Genomic DNA, 18,471 nt, shown 5'->3' on the forward strand with positions numbered 1-18,471 from the left:
ACATGCATCGGAGAATGAAGAATGTGTGTGCGGCGGCATGCCTGCTGAAAATCACCGTTGTGCAAAACTCCGTCTAGGGCTGCTGCTATTTCCTGACAACGGATGTCCTCATATCACAAATGTCTGGTGTGGCGTGTTTAAAATTATGCATTATTTATATTTTAGGACAATTTTCTATAAAAAAAAACACCACATGTCATAAAGAAAGCGTGTAAACCGTCTGAGGATGAATCACAACGATTCGAAACCGGTAACGGTATCCTTTCAATGAAGGAACTAAAAGTAAATTTGTGGCTGGTTGCTGTCCTAACACCATCAACATTTGTCTTCAGACAACAGCCACGGTCGCAATCATGTCATCATATGACAAAATTGCATAAGTATTCCTTTCTGAAACTGAGATTGTGCTGTTTTGGAAGCTCCTGGTGCACCGAAACCTAGCGCCGTACTGGGACAGAAGTGAAGGTTTGAGGCTGTTGCCTGAGTAATGCCAGGATGGCGTAATTTGTCAACACACTTACCAGCCAGAAGGCTCCTATGATGATGCAGCCCTTCGTTAGTTCGTACCTCGCGCAGCACGTGTTGAGCATCACCACCATCTTGGAGTCCTGGCGTTGAACCTCGGCACTTCTGAAAGCAAGGAGGAGCGAGAGTGACATCTTCTGTAGACGCTGATCGCTTTGGAGAGTATTAAGGCACTAGGCCAACGATGGTCAACAAACGACAGAAAGTGTATACGGCCGAACTTTGATCGTCAATGCATTGGCGTTCTGCTTCGCATCCACACCAAACAAAGTACTTGGTGCCGTGGGATTCGACGGCCGTGGTGGGCGAGCGGTTCTAGGCACTTCATATGGAACCACGCGACCGCTACGGTCGCCGGTTCGAATCCTGCTTCGGGCACGGATGAGTGTGATGCCCTTAGGTTAGTTAGGTTTAAGTATTTCTAAGTTCTAGGGAACTGAATCCCTCAGCAGTTAAGTCGCATACTGCTCAGAGCCCTTTTTAACCATGGGATGTGGACTCGTAATTGACTGTGCTAACTTGCCAACGTTGCTCCCGTTTTGTTATTGTTATAAAGTAGCGTTTTAATTACGATTTCAGCGGCTGATATTGTGAGGGAAGAAGAGGATTTAGCAGTCCTTGCAAGTGCAGAAGTTACTTGAGTGCAATAAGCTGATCATCAGAAAAAAAGAATAAACGACACTTGTGTCCCCGGAACGAAACCGCCCGGCGGATTTATGTCGAGGTCCGGTGTTCCGGCCAGTCTGTGGATTGTTTTCAACGCGGTTTTCAAAATGTTTCAAATGGCTCTGAACACTATGGGACTTAACTTCTGAGGTCATCAGTCCCCTAGAACTTAGAACTACTTAAACCTAACTAACCTAAGGACATCACACACATCCATGCCCGAGGCAGGATTTGAACCTGCGACCGTAGCGGTCGCGCGGTTCCAGACTGAAGCACCTAGAACCGCTCGGCCACTCCGTTCGGCCGCATGGCTCCACATTCCTGTCGGTTCCTTCCAGAACATCACTGACATCATGCACATCTCGCAGCGGTTAAGGCTACCGAAGGTGGTTATTCAAGGTTTTCACAGGTGGTCATATTAATGTGACTGGACAGCGCACATCTTCAAGTTTGGTATGCTGTATACATTCCCGTCTTCCAATTTGACAACAGCCGTGTTCACAAGTACGCGGGCATACGTTCCTGGTTTGACTCAGGCAGGCTATCGCACCTCGAATATCGTGTTAAATCCCACGATCTCACAGCCGTAGAAAATGTCTGGCACTTTTTGCTGCGGCGGGAGAAACGCAACAATTCCCGCAGTTTGATAGCTCTGCGGGCTTAAATTATGAATGAGTCTCTTCACTCCGATTTAGCACACCTCAAGAAACTTGAGGACGCTCCTCGTCGTCGAAATGGTTCAAATGGCTCTGAGCACTATGGGACTCAACAGCTTAGGTCATAAGTCCCCTAGAACTTAGAACTACTTAAACCTAACTAACCTAAGGACATCACACACACCCATGCCCGAGGCAGGATTCGAACCTGCGACCGTAGCAGCCCCGCGGTTCCGGACTGCAGCGCCAGAACCGCACGGCCACAGCGGCCGGCTCCTCGTCGTCGAATGGAGTATATTATCAGAGCATTAAGGTATTTACGTGATGTGTCTACCGCGTGCACTTATCCTTTTTGTGTGTGTGTAACGAAACAGTTTCCATGTGCAATCTATGAGCCCCCCTGGCGACGCAGCCGTCCCCGGCAGGTTACTGGACGTGACCCGCGTCCGCTGTCCTTGGCCTCGCCTATTTTAAACACGCCGGGTTGACGGCAACTTCCACAGGCGGCCTCGTCAGCGACGTCAAACTGCACTTTGCGACTCTGGCGAGTGCTTTTTATACACTCTGCGAGGAGAGCCGACCTGGCTGGCAAGTTTTTGCCGCACAGCAAAAGTTCCCACAGAGTCAGTTTAACGAGACGAGGACTCAGTAGTGAGGAGAAATGCTCGCATAATACATAGGGATGCAAATGGGTCTTTTATTTGAATCAATAACACTGAAAATAACCATATTGTTGCAACTTTTGCGTGGCCAATAAAACGTTTAACAACTTATTCAGCAATGGGGCACGCGCGAGTAGCTGTGAGTGTTAAATCGCGGCCCGGCGGATTAACGTCGAAGGTCGGTGCGCCGGCCAATCTCGAAGTGGTTATTCCGCGGTTTCGCCGCGCGGGATTACCCGAGCGGTCTCGGGCGCTGCAGTCATGCACTGTGAGGCTGGTCCCGGCGGAGGTTCGAGTCCTCCCTCGGGCATGGGTGTGTGTGTTTGTCCTTAGGATAATTTGGGTTAAGTAGTATGTAAGCTTAGGGACTGATGACCTTAGCAATTGAGTCCCATAAGATTTCACACACATTTTCTTCCGCGCTTTCCCGCAGCCCTCGAGGTGAATATCGGGCTGCTACCCAACCTCCATCTCAGTCACACGATTCTCCAACATTTAGTGAACTTTCGTTCACTTTCACACGAAGAACACTACATGCAGCCAGTTGGGGTACATATATTCCTGCACACCGAAGTGGGAGGGGAGGGGAGGGGAGGGGAGGGGAGGAGGAGAGTTCATAGGGTACTGGCAGAACTCCATTAAACCACCCCTTAAACTAAAACCAAACTCCGCCCGAACAGGCTATGAAGGCCCGACGGTACCGACCGGCCGCCGTGTCGTCCTCAACCATGCGTCACTCGATGCGAATATGGAGAGGCGTGTGGGCAGCACACCGATCAAGCGGCCGTATGTCAGTGTACGAGACCACATCCTCTACTTCGCAATCAAGCAGCTCACAAGGGCTGAGTCCACCCCGCTTGCCAACAGCGCTCGGTAGACCTGATGGTCACCCATCCAAGCGCTAGCCCAGCCCGACAGCGCTTAATTTCGGTGATCTGACGGGAGCCGGTGGTACTACTGCGGCAAGGCCGCTGGTCACTTCTTAAGCTAACCATGCCAAAGCCGGTCGGCACAGGGGTGCAAGAAAATTGTGCTGGTGATTCATTTCTTATTATATTTTTATTTTCTAATAGGGGGTTAACTGAGTGTAAGTTGATCTCTTAATCCTATGCAAACTCCAAATAAGGACTTTTATTTGTTGGACAGGATCGTACATATTATTAATGATGATATAAACAGAAATGTTGTAAAGTAGTTGTCCATTAAGAAGGAGTGGTTTGATACCTCATAAATAGGATAAAAACCCATCATCTTCTTTAGCATAATAAAAGAGATGGTTAAATTGTCTCTTATGTAATACACTGAAGCGCCAAAGAAACTGGTATAGGCGTGCGTCTTCAAATATAGAGATATGTAAACAGGCAGAATACGGCGCTGTCGTCGGCAAAGGCTATATAAAACAACAAGTGTCTGGCGCTGTTTTTAGATAAGTTACTGCTCCTAGAGCCGGCCGCGGTTGTCTACCGGTTCTAGGCGCGCAGTCCGGAACCGCGCGACCGCTACGGTCGCAGGTTCGAATCCTGCCTCGGGCATGGATGTGTATGATGTCCTTAGGTTAATTAGGTTTAAGTAGTTCTAAGTTCTAGGGGACTGATAACCACAATAGTTAAGTCCCATAGTGCTCAGAGCCATTTGAACCATTTTGAACTGCTCCTAGAATGGCATGTTATCAAGATGTAACTGAGTCTGAACGTGGTGTTTAGTCGGCGCACGGGCGATGGGACACAGCGTCTCGGAGTTAACGATGTAATGGAGATTTTCACGTACGACCATTTCACGAGTGTACCGTGAATATCAGGATTCCGGTAAAACATCAAATCTCCGACATCGCTGGGACCGGAAAAAGATCCTGCAAGAATGGGACCAACGACGATTCAACAGAATCGTTCAACATGACAAGTGCAACCCTTCCGCAAATTGCTGCAGATTTCAATGCTGGGCCATCAGCAGGTGTTAGTATGCGAACCATCCATCGAAACATCATCGATATGGGCTTTCGGAGGCAAAGCCCCACTCGCTTGCCCTTGATGGGAGCACGACACGAAGCTATACGCCTCGCCTGGGCATGTAAACACCGACATTGGACTGCTGTTGACTGGAAACATGTAGCTTGATCAGACGAGTCTCGTTTCAGATTGTATCGAGCGGATGGACATGTACGGGTATGGAGACAACTTCCTGAATCCATGGACCCTGCATTTCAGCAGGGGACTGTTGAGGCTGGTGGAGGCTCTGTAATGATGTGAGGCTTCTGCAGTTGGAGTGATACGGGAACCCTGATACGTCTAGATACGACTCTGACAGGTGACACGAACGTAAGCATCCTGTCTGATCACTTGCGTGCATTTATGTCCACTGTGTATTCCGACGTACTTGGGCAATTCCAGCAGTACAATGCGACACCCCACTTGTCCAAAATTGCTACAGAGTGGCTCCAGGAACACCGTTCTGAGTTCAAACACGTCCGGTGGCTACCAAAACCCCCAGACAAGGACATTATTGAGTATATCTGGGATGTGCTGTTCAGAAGAGATCTCCACCCCGTCGTACTCTTACGGATTTATGGACAGCCTTGCAGAATTCACGGTGTCACTTCCGTCGAGCACTACTTCAGACGTTAGTCGAGTCCACGCCACGTCATGTTGAGGCACTTTTAGTAACGTGTACAACCAGTTGGGAGGTGGGTAATATATGATTGCCACCAAAAAATTTAAAAGAAACGCAAATTTCGTAAACTCTTGTTGACTTCTACTCACAACTTACTTTTTGAAGAGAAACTGATCTGTAAAAAGGGTCCTCATACTGAAAATATTGAATATGACTTTGACCCAGGAAAGTGACATCTACTTCTAACATTTAAATTTTTCAGTTAAATTTAACTGAAAATTTTAAAACTTTTATGGAATATTGTAGAAGAATTCGTTAAAAACAATAAATAATTTTTACAAAATTTTAAAATGTAAAGAGGATGACTGGGTTACAATATTTCTAAAAGGTAGGCATGAGGTACCCGTGTGGTATCATATAGAGATAGTGTTGCCACCACGAGTTGGTGCCACAGACATTAGCGAGGGCTCGATGCAATCCATGAAGATCATGCCTCCTTCTCAGCAACAGCATAGCCCTCACCCTGAGGTCAATATAGTGTCGAGAAATAAAGAGCTCTGACTCAGTTCGAGACCTCACCAACAGAATCGATACCATAGAGTAGCACCATCGTGACAGACTTGTTCATTTAAATGTGGAACATTAACCTGCATCAGCACAAATATGAAACTTCCCGGCAAATTAAAACTGTGTGCCAGAGCGAGACTCGAACTCGGGACCTTTACCTATCGTGGGCAAGTGCTCTACCAACTGGGCTACCCAAGCACGACTCACAGCCCGTCCTCGCAACTTCTATTCTGCCAGTACCTGGTCTCCTGCTTTCTAAACTTCACAGAAGCTCTCCTGCGGACCTTGCAGAACTAGCATTCCTGGAAGTAAGGATATTTCGGAGACATGGCATTGCCACAATCTGTATCCAGAATGAAATTTTCACTCTGCAGCGGAGTCTCGGCAATGTCCTTACTTCCAGGAGGGATAGTTCTGCAACTTTCGCAGGAGAGTGTCTGTGAAGTTTGGAAACTAGGAGATGAGGTACTGGTGGAATTAAAGCTGTGCGAACAGGGCGTGAGTCGTGCTTGGGTAGGTCATTCGGTAGAGAACTTTTCCGCGAAAGGCAAAGATCCCGAGTTCGAGTCTCGGTCCGGCGCACAGTTTTAATCTGCCAGGAAGTTTCATATGAGCGCACACTCCGTCGTGGAGTGAAAATTTCATTTTGTAACAGAACAGTCTGTAAATCTGTACATCAAATGATGCTTCAGAAGTCAGTAATAGTCGTAATTTAACAAGCAACCCCGTGGCAAAAAATCATTTACGTAGTAATGCGAACTAATGTTTCGTGTGTTCTAGTGGAATGTACCACTTGACCGAGCAATCAAAAGAACCCACAGTTGTGGCAGGGAGATTGTACTTTGCCTCGTCGCAACAAGGCCCCTTTGGTGCTGCGAGCGTTTATCTCCGTGGACAGTATGTCACTATTTGCGACATTTTCCATGGCTCGGGGCTTACTTTGCGAGTTAATTTGGGGGGCGGGACGCGACTCTGGCAGAGCCTCAAACATCTGCCGTGAACAGCTGTTCAGGTGGAGAACTTCCAGTGGCAACTTTAGAAGCAGCGACCGAATCTGCAGGGTCCAGAAATAAGGACCACGGACGCTTCTTCGACCCAGGCGGTCGCTTCCTAAGCTGCAGAAATCTCCCAACTACTCGATGGCCATGAAACCTTCCGAACGAATAAAATCTGCGTTAGTCTCCTAGATTTCCGCGCCGTTGACGTTATAGGTAGAATCTTCTGGAAACGTTCGGCCACATCATGTTCGTCTTCAGTTTCTTCTCATATAGTCGGGTACGGCAGCTCCCCGTCTTAGAGGAAGTAAATACACAGGAACGGTGCGCAAGGAAAAAAGACAACTACCAGGAGGCCATCTCTGCTTCACGACATCAATATTTTGACCAGGTTGCCCTCCATGAGGTGGGTGCACGCAACGACTGTGGTTATATTGGGTTAGATAGAGCAGCCATCAGTCGTAGAATTAAGTTGCTTTAATATGACATTTATAGTCACAACGCAGATCATATTTCGACCTGTGTCAGGTCATTATCAATGCAGTGCGGAATTGTAGCAGTTGTTCGTGCTCAAGTGAATGCTTACACAGTTCAACTGAGTAAGCATTCACTTGAGCACGAACAACTGCTACAACTCCGCACTGCATTGATAATGACCTGACACAGGTCGAAATCTGATCTGCGCTGTGACTATAAATGTCATATTAAAGCAACTTAATTCTACTACTGATCGCTGCTTTATCTAACCCAATAATATTTTGGTAAACCTTCCCCCTTATCTTTCTCTGCTTATTGTCGCTACCCATCGAACTACGACGACCCACCAAAAATCGTTGGTAAAATTTCAACCAATAACCCTCTTTTTTCAAAAAAAAAAAAAAAAAAAAAAGAGTTGGAAAGCTCTCTTCTACAAGCGAAAGCAATGCTGGTCTTTCACAGCTTGAGCTAACAGCGGACAACAGAAAATCCTGAAGAGTATTACAGCACAGGGGCCGAAACTTTGATCACGTAACAAGAAATCTGGAAAACAACATGATGTGTGGCCAAAACAACCTGGAAGATTTTTACCTGTAATTAAATGTACATTCATGGGCAAAACAAAAGTGAAATACCAAGAACGAAGCCCTCTGGTTAGAAAGTGTATAAGAGAGGGATGTAGTCTTTCGCCCGTACTGTTTTGCCTATATATCGAAGAAGTAATGACGAAATTAAAAGAGTCGTTCAGGTGTGAGGTTACAATTTAAAGAATATGAATACGAAGATTTCTCAAAGCGTTTATCAATCGATGTGCCAACGGGCGTAGTATAAAATGTTGAGTTTGATTTTAACTTGGATTGTGGAACTCAACCTGCCAACATTTATGAACCATGTGTTGCCACTCAATGTTTACTATTAAGATCAGGCACTGCTAGAGCAGCCTCAGTGGCCCCGGCTTGAAAATGAACCTGTAAGTGTTCGAAACTAGTCGCCTAATAAATAACTGCAACTGTTGACAAAACGATTAACAAAGGTTTTAAGTAATTTAAATAAAGTTGCTCTTCCCTGTTAACGAAATTGTGAAAATGAATCAATAATAAGATTCGTTTATGACATTGTTATCCTGAGTGAACGTAGCGATGAATAGTAGTATCTGCTGAATGAAAATAACAATCTGTTGAATTGATAGCAAACCGAAGAAAGACGTAAGTAACCACGAGTAACAAGTGAGAACGGCGACAAGCTTAACAGCAAAAATGATGGCCACGAAACAGACAAAATGAATAAATTCTTCCACCTTGGGAGCAAAATGACATGTAAACGGTGAAGCAAGGAGCGCGTAACAAGCAGGAGATGATTGTAACAGTACAGCAACGCACCTGGTCATCAAGCTCCACGTGCGAGGTAATGATTTGTGCACGATAACATCCCTGAAATGGGACACACCCCACATTAATGTCCAGTAATAGCTGTTCGGATAATTTTGATCAGATAGTGTTTCCAACTGCTCCCAAGCGCTTCTAGACCAAAGAAACTATTATAGACATGCGACTTCAAATACAGAGATCTGTAAACTGGCAGAACCCCTGTATAACACAACAAGTGTCTGGCGCTGTTAGATCGGTTACTGCTGCTACAATGGCAGGTTATCACGATTTAGTAAGTCTGAACATGTTGACATAGCCGGCGTACGAGCGATGAGATACAGTATATCCGAGGTAGCGATGAAGAGGGGATTTTCCCGTACGACCATTTCACTGGTGTATCGTGAATATCAGGAAGCTGGTAAAATGTCAAATGTGAGACATCGCTGAGGCCGGAAAAATATCCTGCAAGAACGGGACTAACGACGATTGAAGAGAACAGATCAACGCGGCAGAAGTACAACCCCTCCGCAAACTGCTGCATATTTAAATGCTGAGCCATCAACAAAGTCAGCTTGCGATCCATTCAACGAAACATCATCGATTTGGGCTTTCGGAGGCGAAGGCCCATCGTGTACCTCTGATGACTGCACGACACAAAGCTCTACGTCTCGCCAGGGTCCGTCAACACCGACACTAGACTGTTGATGACTAGGAACATGTTGCCTGGTTCGACGAGTCTCGTTTCAAATTGTATCAAGCGGATGGACGTGTACGGGATGGAGACAACCTCACGAATCCATGGACCCTGCATATCGGCAGGGGACTGTTCAAGCTGTTGGACTCATTGTGATCGCGTGGGACGTGTGCAATTGGAGTGATATGGGACCCCTAATAGGTCTAGATAAGACTCTGACAGCTGACACGTGCGTAAGCATCCTGTCTGATCACCTGCATCCATTCAAGTCCGTTGTGCATTCCGACAGCCTGGGCAATTGCATCAGGACAAGGCGAAACCCCACACGACCATAATTGCTACAGAGTGGCTCCAGGAACACTCTTCTCAATTTGAACACTTGCGTTGGCCATCAGACTCCCCAGACATGAGCATTATTGAGCATATCTGGGATGCCTTGCAACGTGCTGTTCAGAAGCGATCTCCACCCCATCGTACTCCTACGGATATATGGACAGCCCTGAAGGATTCATAGTATCAGTCCCCTCCAGCATTACTTCAGACAGTATTCGAATCCATGCCACGTCGTGTTACGGCACTTCCGCGTGCTCACGGGGGCCCTACACGATATTAGACAGATGTACCAGTTTCTTTGGCTCTTCAGTGTATCTTTACAGCGGGGAGAGTGGCACTTCCGGAAGCTCCTAACTCTCAAAGCGCCCTTCAAAATATTCAACACCGGAGATGGAACAAAACAACCCTCTGCTGTATCTTGGAAGTCGTTTCGGAATATAATCGCAGCACACGGATTGGGCGGACAATTTATTTGCTGTGGGTACCTTCCCACGCAGGTATCCTATATAATGAGGGTTGATGAATTAGTCAAGCAAACGACATCTTTAGGCACTGTCGTGGATCTAGAATAACCTTAGACAGACTACTTGCTTGAGGTCAAGGGTGACGCAAACCAATAACGGCAAGAGATGTGGAACGTTTCGCAGCAAATGAAAGGTGGTTATTACGCAGTGCTCCATCCTCGGATTCCTTCACAACCATGGTTGATGAGGACACATTTGGACCGATCCACGATTTTTACAATCATACAACTTCGCTTCTTTCACGCCTCTTTTCCTCAACATCGACATCGGATTAACGTTTACGTTTCGCCAGCATGTGAGTGTGATCCTGAATCAGAAGCTGATGTCAACCACATCTTTTTTATGTGTCCCAATTTTGACTGCGAACAGTTGGACTTTCTCAAGACATTGCTGAGTATGGGATAACACTTTTCATAATCATCTACTTCTATTTTGTTTGCCAAAGACATCGGTCTTTAGCCGGACGGAGTGGCCGAGCGGTTCTAGGCGCTACAGTCTGGAACCGGGCGACCTCTACGGTCGCAGGCTCAAATCCTGCCTCGGGCATGGATGTGTGTCATGTCCTTAGGTTAGTTAGGTTTAAGTAGCTCTAAGTTCTAGGGGACTAATGACCTCAGAAGTAAAGTCCCACAGCCATCTGAACATCGGTCTTTATAAAGTGATTATTAAGTTCCTTAAGAGTACTGGGCTCATTCTGTAGTTTTTTTGGTGTACTATCTTGTTTCTGGAGATATTTCAGGAATGGTGTCAACTGTAACTCAACACAATTTTATCTACCTTTTAATCTAGTTCTTGCAAAAATCTAGTGGACACGGCTGTGACTGAGCTTTCTTTACTTGTAAACATGCATTTCTGTACTATTTTGTTGAAATCTGCGTGCATTGTAGCTATTTTTTTGAAACCTAGCTCGTGCTGGTCCTCGTAAGGGGAAATAAATAGAAAAAAAATACAGATGGATTCAGCTTTACCTGTGACGGCCGCGACGAAGCACTGTACGCAGATTGATGGGCCGCAGGTCCTCTCTGCACCTACTCCCCACACACGGACACACACCGCACTGACGTAAGCAAGCAGTACTTCTTTTGTTTCTGCCAGAGAAGGGACTTGCTCGCTCCTTCCTTGTCAAGGCTTTCCACAGTGCCGCTTACGCACGTAGCAACTCCTGACGTCTGCAGCTTGATGACCGTGTCTCTAGCCCGCAAAAACTTGTAACCAACTGAGCACTTGATCATCTCTTCCCACTACTGCTATCCCAGCTTCATCTTACAGCCGGATGGCCCACATTCATCCTCCGTATCTCCCTCCTCAATCGCAGCTTTCTCGATAGTAGGTCCTAAAACACTGCCGCATCTCCATATAAACTCACCGGACGAAATACAGGGTTTGGCAAATAAGAGTGCACCGCATGCGTGGATACGATTGGACTTGAATTTGTGGCAGCATTAACGGAGGAGGAAAACACCTACAGTTACTTCCAACAGGATGGAGCCGCTGCCCATACAGTCAGCCGGACCTTGGATCACATTTACACGATCTTCACCCCTGACAGCGTTGTTAGCAGAGGTCAGTCTGGTCACCTGATTTGTCATTGAGCCGTTAGTTTGCATGGGAAGCCCTCAAGTCTAAGGTGTATCGCAGCAACCCTCATAGTCTTCAAGAACATTTCGGATGTGATTACTGCAGCTCTGGAAGTCCAGCTACGATCCGCCTTCAGAAACTTCGTGACCCAAAAGTGCCAAAAGTTGAATGGTGGTCACTTTCAGCATCTGATAGTCCAATTAGTTTTGTATATCCTTTCCTGTCCTGTGTCTGTTGGTACGCAGGAACTCTGTTCTCCCGGTCACTTTTCTTTTCCCACACTGTATTAGTAACCCCCTTAACAGGCCATTGCTCACTCCGGCACGTTAAACTGTAGGCCTTCAGTGAAGAAAACAACGTAACTGGACAGTAACTGAAGGGAGTCATCCTTTGTGGCCTATAGAGTCGTTTTTTGCCTTTTTCCAAATGGTGAAGGCGTGGGTGTACCGATGTCCCAAATAAACGTTTTACCCGCAATATGTGGCGGGTATATAGTTCGGATAAGATGTGGTTCTATGTTTTGGGGGTGATTTTCACACCATGGCTTGGGCTTACTTCTTAATATTGCAGTGAACATGAGTCAAAATTGATACAGCACAGTTAAGACTTTCATGAGATGTATCATGCTTTAAAACAGGTTACGACATCATTTTGTTAACAGCTTTAATACATTTGTTAAGGATATTTTCACATTGTCTAATATTGGTCTGTTGCTACTATTACTATCTTGCTGCATCTGGTCTGTAATTTTGACCACCGGTAATCATTGCTCTAGCCTCTGTGCATATTATCAATATTATAATATACTCCCCATACTTTTCTCCTATCATCTCGAAGATTTTGTAATAGTATGTTATGTATCTTAACATGCTATATGTTGCTGTCACTGTAAATTGACTTCAAATTGTATTATCGTATTATTCCTTGGTGCATCTTTTCAAACACGACGAAAATGTAAATGTTTCCACTAAATGGTTTTCGATAAGAAAAAAATTACTGCATTCTCTATAATGTTTGCAATAACTTTATAAGCTTATTGTTGACGTAAACAATTTTGCTTACTTTGTACACAGCTTAACATTGTCCCTCCGTTATATGTGGTTATTTTGACATTGATTCCACCTGGTGTTGCTATGTAGTATAATGTAATGATTTCGACAACTTTCCAGCAATGCGGAGCAAGTTATCAACATAAACACATCTGACTGCAGTGAGAGTGCTATATCTGATGTATCTGACACCTCTGTGCTTTGCTGATGCAGTTATGGCTTTTATTTTACTTTACTTAGTATTGCATAAGAATTTCTTTTCTGTGAGGTAAACATTGTTTTAGTGTATGACAGTGGAGTCACCATAGCTTTTTTACCGCTTTCTTTAACGGAATACATTTAATTGCACATTTTACATCCATGTTAACAGTCGTCAGATGTCAATGTGCCAGACGCAAGGGCTTTACAGTTCACGTATTTCATGGTATCTAAAAATGTGTTAACTTTTTTCGAAATTACGTATGATAATTATGAACCTTCTACCGTACCTGTAACACTTAAAGATCTGAATATGACAATATAACTTCGCTGAAATTAGTAATCAGGATATACACTATTGGCCAGTAAAATTGCTGCACCAAGAAGAAATGCAGATGACAAACGGATACTCATTGGACAAATATATTATATTAGAACTGACATGTGATTGTATTTTCACGCAATTTGGGTGCAGAGATCCTGAGAAATCAGTACCCAGAATAACTACCTCTGGCAGTAATAACGGCCTTGATACGCATGAGTATTGAGTCAGAGCTTGGATGGCGTGTACAGGTACAGCTGCCCATGCAGCTTCAACACGATACCACAGTTCATCAAGAGTAGTGACTGGCGTATTGTGACAGGCCAGTTCCTCGGCCACCATTGACCAGACGTTTTCAATTGGTGAGTGATCTGGAGAATGTTCTGGCCTGGGCAGCAGTCGAGCATTTTCTGTGTCCAGAAAGAACCGTAATGGACCTGCAACAGGCGGTCGTGCATTATCCTGCTGAAATGTAGGGTTTCGCAGGGATCCTATGAAGGGTAGAGCCACGGGTCGTAACATATCTGAAATATAACGTCCACTGTTCAAAGTGCCGTCAGTGCGAACAAGAGGTGACCGAAACGTGTAACCAATGGCACCCCATAACATCACGCCGGGTGATATTCCAGTATGAAGATGACGAATACACGCTTCCAATGTGCGATCGCCGCGATGTCGCCAAATAAAGGTGCGACCATCATGATGCTGTAAACAGAACCTGGATGCATCCGAAAAAATGACGTTTGGCCATTCGTGCACCCAGGTTCGTCGTTGAGTACACCATCGCAAGCGCTCGCGTCAGTGATGCAGCGTCAAGGGTAACCGCAGCCATGGTCTCCGAGCTGAGAGTCCATGCTGCTCCAAACATCGTCTAACTGTTCGTGCAGATGGTTGTTGTCTTGCAAACGTCCCCGTCTGTTGACTCAGGGATCGAGACGTGGCTGCACGATCCGTTACAGCCATACGGATAAGATGCCTTTCATCTCGACTGCTAGTGATACGAGGTCGTTGGGATCCAGCACGGCGTTCCGTATTACCCTCCTGAAGCCACCGATTCCATATTCTACTAACAGTCATTAGATCTCGACCAACGCGAGCATCAATGTCGCGATACGATAAACGGCAATCGCGATAGGCTACAATCCGACCTTTATAAAAGTTGGAGGCATCACAACAACGTTTCACCAGGAAACGCCGGTCAAATCATGAGAAATCGGTTGGAAACTTTTCTCGTGTCAGCACGTTGTAGGTGTCGCCACCGGCGCCAACCTTGTGTGAATCCTCTGAAAAGCTAAACATTTGCATATCACAGCATCTTCTTCCTGTCGGTTAAATTTCGCATTTGTAGCTCGTCATCTTCGTGCTGTAGCAATTTTAATGGCCAGTAGGGTAATAAGACCTGCACCAAGGCGGCCGGACCTGCCTCGTAAGGGGCCTCCCGGCCAACGAGGCCAAACGCTCATTTCATTTCCATGGTTATCCTCATGGTATCACATTCGGTGCTTTAGTCAGCTCAAAACCAAAACTGTCACCTGTTACTGTTACTGATACTTGAGTGTACCCTGAAAACGGAAGTGTTACCACAACTACATTTCAAAATAACTTCTGTAGAAGAAAAATAAATTTTGTCAGCCTTCTAATCTATCTCTGTTGAAGAACGTATGTCGTCACAGTCCACGGCAGGTTAAAGCGAACTTTTGGTATCGGTAGGCTAAATCGTTGTCGTTCATGAAGCGACCGCGGCTGAATCAATAGCCCCGTCGTAATCTATTCCCCGGAGTAAAAGTCACCCTTCACTCCAGCCATTTCCAGCACCACAGGAGAATAAACATTATCCACCGGCTTGCACAATGGATCCATTCCCCTCCACCCTCCTCTCATTTTTTAATAAAGAATTCTCAGCCGCTGCTTTTAGATCGTCCATCACGCACCAAGTATTAAAACTCTCAACTGTCTTGGAAGAATTCTTTCTCATTTCACGCCTGCAGCTACGATTGGACATCAGAATCCCATTCCCGCGGTCTGGGGAAAGAATGTTCCCATTTTTTATTCCTCGTTTCAGGGCCTTTATAGTCTCGTGTGGTCGTTCTCTAATGGATTTAATTTTCTTGCAGATTGTGTGAGCTAATCAGAGAAATGAATAAAATTATTCGAAGACGATTTCATCGTCGACAAGAGGTGAGTCTTCTCGCCTTTGAATCGCCAAGTCTCTCTATTCCTTCCTTTAATGATATGGTCAGCACGCAGCTCCAAGTATTCGAGAGTTACCCTCACGTTATAGGGGATCGTACGTCTATGTGTTTAGCTGAAATGTAACAGGCAAGTTAGCCGGTCGCTGTGGGCGAGTGGTTCTAGGCGCTTCAGTCTGGAACCGCGCTGCTGCTACGGTTGCTGGTTCGAATCCTGCCTTGCGCATGGATGTGTGTGATGTACTTAGTTTAGTTAGGTTTAAGTAGCTCTAGGTTCTAGGCGAGTGATGACGTCAGATGTTAAGTACCATAGTGCTCAAAGTCTTTTGAACCATTTGACAGGCAAGTTAAACCGCCGGGAAACCAACAAGTAAGATATGCAACAATGGGCACTTCACAAAACTGAAAAATGTTGTCCTTTACGACTTCACTAGTAATTTTTCACAGTTGTTCTATCATCAGTTCATAACGAAAAGGAGAACTTTGCAATGAGGCTCTCGTATTTTATTGCCTAAAGAATCAAATTGCATTTATATTACAGTTTCGGATTGCTAGAGGTAGTAGTGTGAAAACTTCGGCATTATCAGCTCACGCATCGAAGCTGGTGACTAAAATTATGTACAGAAGAAATGAGGATCAGTTAGAAGACGATCGGTTTTGTTTTAGCTAAGGTAAAGGCACCAAAGAAGCAGTTCTCACTTTGCGATTGATAATAGAACCAACACTGCATAAAAACCAGTACACGCTCACAGCATTCGTCCACCTATAAACAGTCTTCGACAACCTAAAATGGTGCAAGATGTTCGAAATTTTGAGAAAAATAGGAGTAAGCTATAGAGAAATACGTATAATACCGAGCATATACAACAAATAAGAGGGAAAATTAAGAGTAGAAGAATAAGAACACAGTGCTCGGATTAAAAAGGGTGTAAGACAGGGCTGTCTTTCGCCCCTATTGTTCGATCTATACGTCGAGGAAGCAATGACGGAAATAAAAGAAAGGTTCAAGAATGGGATTCACATTCACGGTGAAAGGACATCAGTCATAGGTTTCGTGATGATACTTCTATCGTCAGTGAATGTGAAGAAGAGTTACAGGATCCTTCGGATGGAATGAACAGTCGAATGAGTACAGAATATGGATTGATAGTAAAGCGAAAAATGACAGATGTAGTAAAGAGTAATCGAAATGAGGATAGCGAGAAATTTTTCAAAATTGGGGATCACGACCTCTATTACTTTGGAAGCAAAATTACCCATGACGGAATAAGCAAGCACGTTAGCACTGAAAAAGAGTGCATTGAGGACTAAGAGAAGTTTACTGGTATCAAATATTTGCCTCAATTTGAAGATAAAACTTCTAAGAATGTACGTTTGGACACAAGATTGTGTAACAGTGAACCATGGACTGTGGGAAAACTTCAACAGAACAGAATCGAAGCGTCTGAGATGTGGCGCTACAGAAGAATGTTGAAAATCTGGTGGACTGCTAGGATAAGGAATCAAGAAGTTCTCTGCATCGGCAGAGGAAGGAACATGTGGAAAACACTGACAAGGAGGAATAGGATGGTACGACATATCTTAAGACGTGAGGAAATAACCTGCATGGTAATAGAGGGAACTCTAACGGGTAAAAGCTGTACGGGAAGACAGAGATTTTAATACGTCCAACAGTAATTGAGGACATATGTTTCAAGTGCTACTCTGATATAAACAGGCTGGGCCTCACCAAACCAGTCACAAGACTCATGATCCAAAAAAAGTATGTTTTAAATTGGAACACACATTCTATAATAACTGCTTCCTGTTCCAGACCAAACTTCTCTGCTTTTGAAACTAGCAAAACAACGTGCAGTACTCCGTTGTATCAATTCACCAACTGCGTAAACGTTTTCTGAAATTGTTTATTATTGACGTAACTTTACAAAATTAAAACAGTGTTACCACAGATTTGAAACAACAGGTTATTAAGGGACAACAGAATCGTATTGTACTTTTAGTCAGGTACATGATGAAAGGAGATGTGCGGTACAGATTTATTTATTTGAATAAATAGATTTAATGGAATGATCGGCCTTTCTTCAATGCTTATTGTCTGCTTAAAGTTTGTGGTTACTGATCTGTAGGCCGTTGATCACAAAGTCAAACATATCTGTGCACCTCCTTGCACATTCGAAGAATTTGTATGACGATATACGTAGCTACGGATACAAATTGTGAAGTTATTTCGCCAGCCGCGGTGGTCTAGCGGTTCTAGGCGCTCAGACCGGAACCGCGCGACTGCTACGGTCGCAGGTTCGAATCCTGCCTCGGGAATAGATGTGTGTGATGTCCTTAGGTTAGTTAGGTTTAAGTAGTTCGAAGTTCTCGGGGACTGATGACCACAGCAGTTACGTCCCATAGTGCTCAGAGCCATCTTTTTGTGAAGTTATTGGTGAAGATGCCTCTGATTGTACATTTCATCTACAGTACACCTTCTCCACCTTATCTTCTTAATTAACACTAATTATGTTCCCATATTGTCCAGAAATAACGTGTATGGGTTCCTGTGTGTCATTGTAAACCAGCTGTGTGTGTCAGGTATGCCATAGTATGTCGCTCACACGCGAGTTTCTCTAGCATCGGACACTATCTGAAGATGTAAAACGCTATGAGAAGGTGAACTCTGGTTCAAATGGGTCTGAGCACTATGGAACTTAACATCTGTGGTCATTAGTCCCCTAGATCTTAGAACTACTTAAACCTAACTAACCTAAGGACATCACACATATCCATGCCCGAGGCAGGATTCGAACCTGCGGCCGTAGCGGTCACGCGGTTCCAGATTGTAGCGCCTAGAACCGCACGGCCGCACCGACCGGCGGTGAACTCTGGCCTCATTTGTGTGGCTAGTATACGAGCACACACTACTCTACTACGCGCCTCCCCTTAGCATAAATCATCTACTTCGTCCCCTACTATAAGGCATAATTCGATCTTGTATTCACATTCACAGTGAATTAGATCAGGCATGATGGTACATTAACGGAAGACGAATCCCAACACCAAGAAAAATGGCTCTG

At 45.0% G+C, this 18,471-nt stretch overlaps 2 protein-coding genes across 2 annotated transcripts in view; one reads left to right on the forward strand and one right to left on the reverse strand.

The window, feature by feature from the left end:
• Window positions 1–18,471, forward strand: part of LOC126292035 (amyloid-beta-like protein) — a 1,795,419-nt gene that overhangs the window by 634,033 nt on the left and 1,142,915 nt on the right. The gene's annotated exons all lie outside the window — the stretch shown is intronic.
• The window catches only part of LOC126292051 (uncharacterized), a 50,915-nt gene that overhangs the window by 17,651 nt on the left and 14,793 nt on the right, over window positions 1–18,471 (reverse strand). The window contains exon 2 of the mRNA XM_049985853.1: window positions 522–630. Within this exon, the coding sequence (XP_049841810.1) occupies window positions 522–599 (78 nt within the window). The 5' untranslated portion in view covers window positions 600–630. The remainder of the gene's footprint in view (window positions 1–521; window positions 631–18,471) is intronic.

Source organism: Schistocerca gregaria, chromosome 9, assembly GCF_023897955.1.
Source record: "Schistocerca gregaria isolate iqSchGreg1 chromosome 9, iqSchGreg1.2, whole genome shotgun sequence".
In the NCBI taxonomy this organism is placed as follows: domain Eukaryota; kingdom Metazoa; phylum Arthropoda; class Insecta; order Orthoptera; family Acrididae; genus Schistocerca; species Schistocerca gregaria.